This window comes from Papaver somniferum, unplaced genomic scaffold, assembly GCF_003573695.1.
Source record: "Papaver somniferum cultivar HN1 unplaced genomic scaffold, ASM357369v1 unplaced-scaffold_10589, whole genome shotgun sequence".
Lineage (NCBI taxonomy): Eukaryota > Viridiplantae > Streptophyta > Magnoliopsida > Ranunculales > Papaveraceae > Papaver > Papaver somniferum.
The window spans coordinates 1-6,981 of NW_020619480.1; the positions used below are offsets into that span (position 1 = coordinate 1).

Here is a 6,981-nt window from a genome sequence, read left to right on the forward strand (position 1 = left end):
AGTAAGAAAGGAGTATCCAGGATTCCTAGCATTGATTTTGTTGGTCTCAGTTTTTCTGATAAGAAGCAGACCAGAGGGTTACCAGCTGGTCTGGTTCCTATGACGGACTCTTATTCGGATGGTGATTTACCTGAGGTGGAATTCATTGCTGGGGATAGCAGCAAGTTTGCACCTAAAACACCATTAAAACCAGAGTTGACTGAGGAAGAGCAAGATGATTCTGATGTGTATAAGCCTACGGTTTCGACTTGGGGAGTCTTTCCGAGGCCTAGTAACATTTCGAAAACGGTAAATCTAAAGTGTGAATTTCACTTCATTCTTTTTAGTTATATCCCTTGTCTTTTGCGCGATATCTTGTAGTCTTTTGAGTAGATGATATAATGATAACACTTGTTTGTGCGATGCCATTCATGCATATACTGGTTCGTTCAAGTTGTTGCAGTCAGTAAGCCTAGAAAACTATGACATATGTTCAAAAAGAACTTGTTTCCTTGAGAATAGTGCTGACAAGTGAAACATGTATTGCTTATAATGTGGCGGCAAAAACTTATTAAGTAGCAGTTGTTTCACCCTCCAAAATGACATCACCGCTGGCTTATCCAATCCTTGACAATCCTTCTGTAGTTGAGCCCACCAAATTAGATCACCATTCCTAAGTTGGTAAGCCACCATCTTAGATAATATTGCTGCTTCAGAAATCCAGTCTGAAAATTACCATGGTAGATGGCGATTGCATAATTAGCATTACGCTCTTTCTGGTTAAGGTCTTCTACTTGTTGTTATTCTTCTGATCTTCCACGGGTTCTTGAAGTTGTCTTCTGTTGATGCTCTATCCTTGGAGGATTCCTTCGGATTGCCTATCGTCAACAGGTTGCTTCCTAATGATAGAATTGCATTTCATTTTATCGGATGAATTTTGGATCAGAGTTAACTACATAATCCGGCCCTCAATTGCTTTCAATAGGGCTTCTTGAGCTTCACTAGCTATTAGAAGGAAGTTTTCTTTAAGTTCTGTCATACTGTGAACCTTGACCATGCTTTCAGTTTTGTGGTAATTGGTTTTTGTATCCCTTGGTTGGTTATTTCTATACCAGTTTTCCTATCAAAGATTTCTGTTAACCTGGTTTTTGGTAATACATTAGACTTTCATTTCTTACTTTCATAGGATGTTACCAATCTCATTTTGATGTTCTATTTGACATATTCGCTCCAACCTACCTTCATCATGTTCAGTATGGTGGTGGAAAAGTCATTCAACCAGGAGGGATTCAGGAAGCATCAAGAGATAAAGCTGCAAAAGACGCGCGCACTAAAAAACTTATCGCAAATTACAAGAGTATGGCGGGCTTAATTGTCGATCCCAAGCTAAAGTCTGAATGTGAGAAGGTTTGTTTCCGATGCAAAAAAAAAATCAGTAATCACTTGCTTTTAACTTACTTATTTTTGGCATATGGTTGCTTATGTCTAGTATCTTTTTATGCTCGACTTACATGGTAGCTATAGCTGATACGATATTTAATACAAAACTAACAAGAAAAGTACTTATATTCAGTGTTGCGTGAGCAATTTACGTTTGTTATTCGTGGAATTGGTTTTCAAAAAAGTTCTTAGTTAATCAGCTGCTGAGCAACATTTTTCAGTTGTATTCTTTAGTCATTAACTTTTTTGCTTGCGTCTTTTGCTTCTGCAAATCCATTCTGATAAGATAAAGGAACAACAATCAATGATATAAGAATTCATTTTCTCTGGTTTCCACATTTCTTTGTACACAAACAATTCGTGGTTGCTGTCTTTGGATCTCTTTAAACACCCAAGATACAACAACTAAAGTGTCACTTCTTGAATATGTTGCCACTTTATGCAGATAAATATTGTAATTCAGCATTATCATTCGAAAACTACGTGACAGTGAACATTTTTTTTTAAACTTTGCTCTGTATGCTTATTTGTTAATATCATCACTGTCACTAACTTTCAAATGTTCGAAATTGTAGACTTTGAAAGAAGGTGACGCTTTGATGGACAGAGGAAAACTTCAACAAGCATTACCCTATTTCGAAAAAGTAATGAAAGATATGGCCTTTCAGGTAATTAGTTTCTGTGTATGAAAAGTATGGGTCTAGTCCAGCTTTGATTTGGTAGATTACATTAACCCAGCTTATATGTTTCCTAGTAATATACAGTTTTTGTGTATGAAATTAGGACTTCTGATAAAAGTTTAATAATTATGCCTAAGCATGTAGAGATTTAAGTATTGCCACCACTGCAATGGTTAAGTAGAGTCTGCATGGTGATATGATCTTTTAATTTTGCTTACGAAGTTCTTATGTTACTTTCTGGGAGTTTCTTATTCACAGACTCCGCTAAGTGTTCTGCATACATACATACAGCACACAGACACACAGTACTAAGAAACTACCGAGAGTGTACGCAACTTATTTCCTTGACTTCTATGTTTATTCTTGTAGAATGAGAACAGTTCGAATTTGCATATTTGTTCTTATCCACTACTTAGGGTTCATCAATAAAGTTAAGACATTGGTTTCTCTCCAGTTCAAAAAGTCACTTGACCACACGAAGGGAGAGAGAAGTATCAACTATCAAGAGAAACTTAAATAATCAAAAGAAAAAACCATGACCACGAGGTATCTTGAACGGATAAATGGAATACTACACTGTTAGTTTAATTCTTCATAACCTTAGGGAATTTGAATATTATCAGTTTTCTGATGTACATTTCTTAATCTTCTACAGTATTTATTTGCAGAATGAGCTTCATGGGCGAGCTGCTTTGCAGTGGTCTATTTGTCAAGATTCACTTAACAGGTATGGTAACACGTCTGATTTTAAAGGTTTTCTTTGTCTTTGGTGGAATTCTACGATGAACAAGGATGGTATGTGGTCAAGGACTCAGGCGTAACATCTGTGAAATGGTAGTTGATGAACAAAATTTCAGCTGAGTTATTTCTAGATTGTAAAGAATGACTGAATTTTGTGGCATGAAAGGGAAGGGAAGCAGGAACTCAGGCGTAAACTTCCAGTTAATCGTGTAAAAAGTTGGGCATTAGAAATAGCATGTTAAAAGATTGGAAGTCATTTTTAACTACTCTAATGTTGTAGAATTTTAAAATCTTGTAGGCTAGAGACATCCCACCAAACTCCCAGACCTGTTATTCTTTCAGGAATTCTTTTTTTGACCCTCGTGTAGTAAACAACTAGTTGTGTTTGTAGCATGCATACACCAATGTGCATGCATCTAAAGTAAAATCAATGAAATGACATACAGCTCTGTTACATCCTCTTGATAGATTGTGACTCTTGAACACGAAGACCTCTAGCATACCCATTGCTTTTGTAATTATTTTTATTGCATTTGTGGAGACAATAACAGGTCAGCTGAGGCTCGAGTTATGTACGAGAAACTGCAGTCTCATCCAACTGTTGACGTAAGAAAGAAAGCCAAGCAGCTCAACTTCGGGTTCGAGGTACATCTGATTATTTTAGTCTACAGCTAGACTCATATTTCCATCTACCCCTTGTTCTTTTAAGCTTGTCAGCAAAATATACACTGATGACAACAACACCTTTGTTGAGCACAGGCCATGGAAATGATCAAGTTTAAGAGCACATCCCTCCCCATAAATTCAGGTTATCAAAATTACTTTGACGCTTTTGTAGAAGAAAAAACTGGGTCTGTAAGAGCAGCCGATGAAGAAGAAGATAACGTTGCGCTCAAACAAACTATTCCATATGTCATATTTCTTCTAGCTCCACTGTTTATTGTGTTCCTATTAGCTCTAAGAAAAGCTGTTTCGTTGTAAAGTTGGCTACTGCACACACTGTTCATTTATTTTTTTGATTACTATTGTGGATCGTTCAGAATTCAGTAGTTGATATTGAATGATATAAAAAAAGTTCATTCTCTCAATCAATAATCGTCATGTCTCTCCTCTAGTTCATGTGAACAGCTTGAAGTTGAAACTGAAGCCAAGCAAGAAGGCCAAAACAAATATTGTGCATCTTTAAAGATGCTCCAGTTGGCCATTTTGTTTTCCGTTTGGCCAAACTCTGTCTGGTAATGCTTCCTGGGCTCTTGAAAGTGTTTTTTTTTTGTCCAAAATGTGGCAAAATAAAAGGAAAATGCTTCTTTAGAAAAATTGATATGGATAGTTAACCCCATTTCAAAGCTGCTTCTCTTAAGAATTGGAGTAGCATACAGTGCAGAAAACTTGAGCATTGCTGATATTGCGAAAAAGAAAAATGGCTGAAACAAAAAGGGTAAATTTCTCAGGATGCATGCTGGTTTTGCTAAGGCATGCCATCTTCAAGGTTTTTTCATATAATGCACGTTCATACATCAATTATTAGTGCATCAGTTCTGCCAGGATTCATATGAAGCTCTTGATCACAATACATCACTCTAGCACAGATGAAGAAGGCCATATTGCGATTTCAGAATACCCATCCTCAGTTGCACAAGCCCTAAACATCCCAAACGTGTTAAATTCCATGGCTACTTCTCCTTTGGCAGAAACGGCAACAAGGCCTGCATTACCTTCAGGAACACTCTCATGGATCACATATTTTGCAGCTTCTTCGAGAGACAGTCCTTTGTACTCCATAAGCGCAGCTACATCTCGAGCAACTGTAGCTTTAATAATGGCTTCACCTACTCCCGTAGCAGACACCGCACAGAGAGAATTCGCGTAAGTCCCTGCACCTATGATAGGCGTGTCTCCAATCCTTCCTGCCATTTTGTTCACCAATCCTCCAGTTGAAGTTGCGGTGGCTAAGTTCCCACTGCTATCGACTGCAACACATCCAACAGTCCCAATTTGACTATCTCCATCAGCTGTGTGTGTTTCTACTAGAATTTCTTTCTGAACTGCTGGTGTATAATCGACCTGCAATTTATACATAGCACACTTAGAAAAGTGCAAAACTAATCACAAGACGATTTCCATCACCGAATAACTTCATACGAAACTACCTGAACTCTGTCAGCTTCTTTTGCTAGATTTAACCTTTCAATATTCTCCGGAGTAACAAAATGACTTGCATCTACAGTTTCAACACCCTGCAGTAAAAGAGAGTGTTTAATAACTAGACATTTGTACATATTACTGCAGTTTCAGAGAATTCATTGCAGCTAGCTTGACAATTCAACAAGTATTTTAAATGCAGAAAGTGTAGAAAATTTAACAGTACAGATTTTTCCACTCACTTGTTCTCTTGCAAAAGCCTCTGCACCATCAAATCCAAGATAAACATGAGGAGTTTTCTCCATGACGAGTCTCGCAAGAGACACGGCATTGACAACGGTGGACAAGCCAGAAACAGCTCCACAGGCTTTTGTTTTACCATCCATTATGGAAGCTTCCATTTCAACTGTTCCATTGGCAGTCAAAACAGATCCTTTACCCGCATTGAAAAAGGGTTTGTTTTCAAGTTCACGTACCTGGATCAAGAAACAGAAAGCAGCTATGAAAAAATTGATGATTTTCCTCTAATTTAATTATAAGATTCAGAATCATAATTGAGGAGAAATAAGATGAAATTACCACAAGTTCAACAACATCCAAGGCTGGCAAATTGGCTTTGAGAGCTTCAACACCAATAGCTAGACAGTGACGAAGTGCTGCTTCTCGTGGCTCTCTGCGCTCTTTAGGAAGACTGTTTGGGATAGGTCCAGCACCTCCATGGAGTGCGATCGCCCAACCCATCACTAGAACACTCTAAATCCAACTACTTCCCCCTCTTTGCATTTATAGCACAAAGAAACGGAGACGAATCCTATGTAATGCAATAGTCAGTCTTCTTCTTGGAAATGACAGAAATTTATTTACTTGTTGCATTACTGGACCACTTATATCATATTTTATCCGTGACATCTCTAATTTGTCTGCACTCCAAATTCCAAGTCTTCCAAGTCCAAACCAGCTTTGATGGTGACTAACACCAACCTAGAAGATGTGGTGTGGTGATCACAAGTCCCAATTGGTATTTTTAATAGGTGTTTCTGCTGTTGGTATCAAGATTCGATCCCACTAGCTGAGTGGTTGTGATGGTGTGGAGCCTGGTTGGTTGGTACCTTCTCCCACTCATCATGCAGTCTTCCAAAGGTCTACTGCAATAATATTTTTATTTTGTTAAATTCACTCTTACTTAAAGTAATTTAGTATCAAAATAAATTAGTAGTTAATACTACAAGAAATTTCCATATATGCTTCAAAAAAGAAAAAGAAATTTCCATATCATGCCTAATTTAGCGGGTCAATCATTTTATTTTAACATATTATCTGCTTAGTCACAATTATCTCCTTATAGAAGTCACAAATGTTGTGAAATAGAGAAAGAGAAGAAAAGACAAAAGGGAAAGATGAGAGTGAAAAGTTCCACTCCGTCTGTCCTTACTAGATGACTGTTGCACTAGTGGAGGCCGACGAAAGAAGCAGAGTGTATTTATATGCGTTAGCTATCCGGAAAATAAGATACTCCCTCCGTCCTATTTTATTTGTTTAAATTGAGCATTTTTATGTCCTAGTTTACTTGCTAAGTTTCATAGTTTTCCCTGTTTTAGCCTAGTTTACTCCTATATTGGAATCAGTAAATGAATGAGGAAACAAATGGAATTCTGATAGTCACGTATATGGAGGGAGTTGAAGGACAAAACAAATTAACGGGGCAGGTGCGGTTTTTGACACAAATTTATTTTGTTTTGTTTTGAATTCTTAAATACTAGACCAAAAAACTAGATGCATCTTAAATATTAGTTTGGGGTAATTTTGGAAGAAATTTTCCTCTCTCCACTTTCCTTAATTTGTGTGCAAAAATCATTTTAAGCAAGTAAAATAGGACGGAGGATAGGGCTGGCAATAGATAAATATATGCCGGATATTGGTCATACTGATAAGGTTAAGGTTAAGGGTTAGCGGATATTAGATATCTAATAACATCCGGCGGAACCCAAAAATTCCAATC

At 37.4% G+C, this 6,981-nt stretch overlaps 2 protein-coding genes across 2 annotated transcripts; one reads left to right on the forward strand and one right to left on the reverse strand.

Moving 5' to 3' along the window:
* Positions 1 to 3: 3 nt before the first annotated feature.
* LOC113327623 lies at positions 4 to 3,932 on the forward strand (the record flags this gene model as incomplete). Its single annotated transcript, XM_026574793.1, has 6 exons — positions 4 to 288; positions 1,234 to 1,386; positions 1,995 to 2,087; positions 2,768 to 2,826; positions 3,392 to 3,485; positions 3,600 to 3,932. Coding segments are annotated over 6 exons (906 nt in total), but the record flags the coding sequence as incomplete, so codon positions are not given.
* Positions 3,933 to 4,130: 198 nt separating this feature from the next.
* On the reverse strand, positions 4,131 to 5,820 carry LOC113327622 (isoaspartyl peptidase/L-asparaginase 1-like). Its single transcript, XM_026574792.1, has 4 exons — positions 5,562 to 5,820; positions 5,225 to 5,458; positions 4,991 to 5,077; positions 4,131 to 4,904 (listed from the first exon to the last, which is right to left on the reverse strand). The coding sequence occupies exons 1-4, from the start codon at positions 5,721 to 5,723 to the stop codon at positions 4,416 to 4,418; spliced, it is 972 nt and encodes a 323-aa protein (XP_026430577.1). The 5' UTR covers positions 5,724 to 5,820; the 3' UTR covers positions 4,131 to 4,415.
* Between the last annotated feature and the right edge of the window lie 1,161 nt (positions 5,821 to 6,981).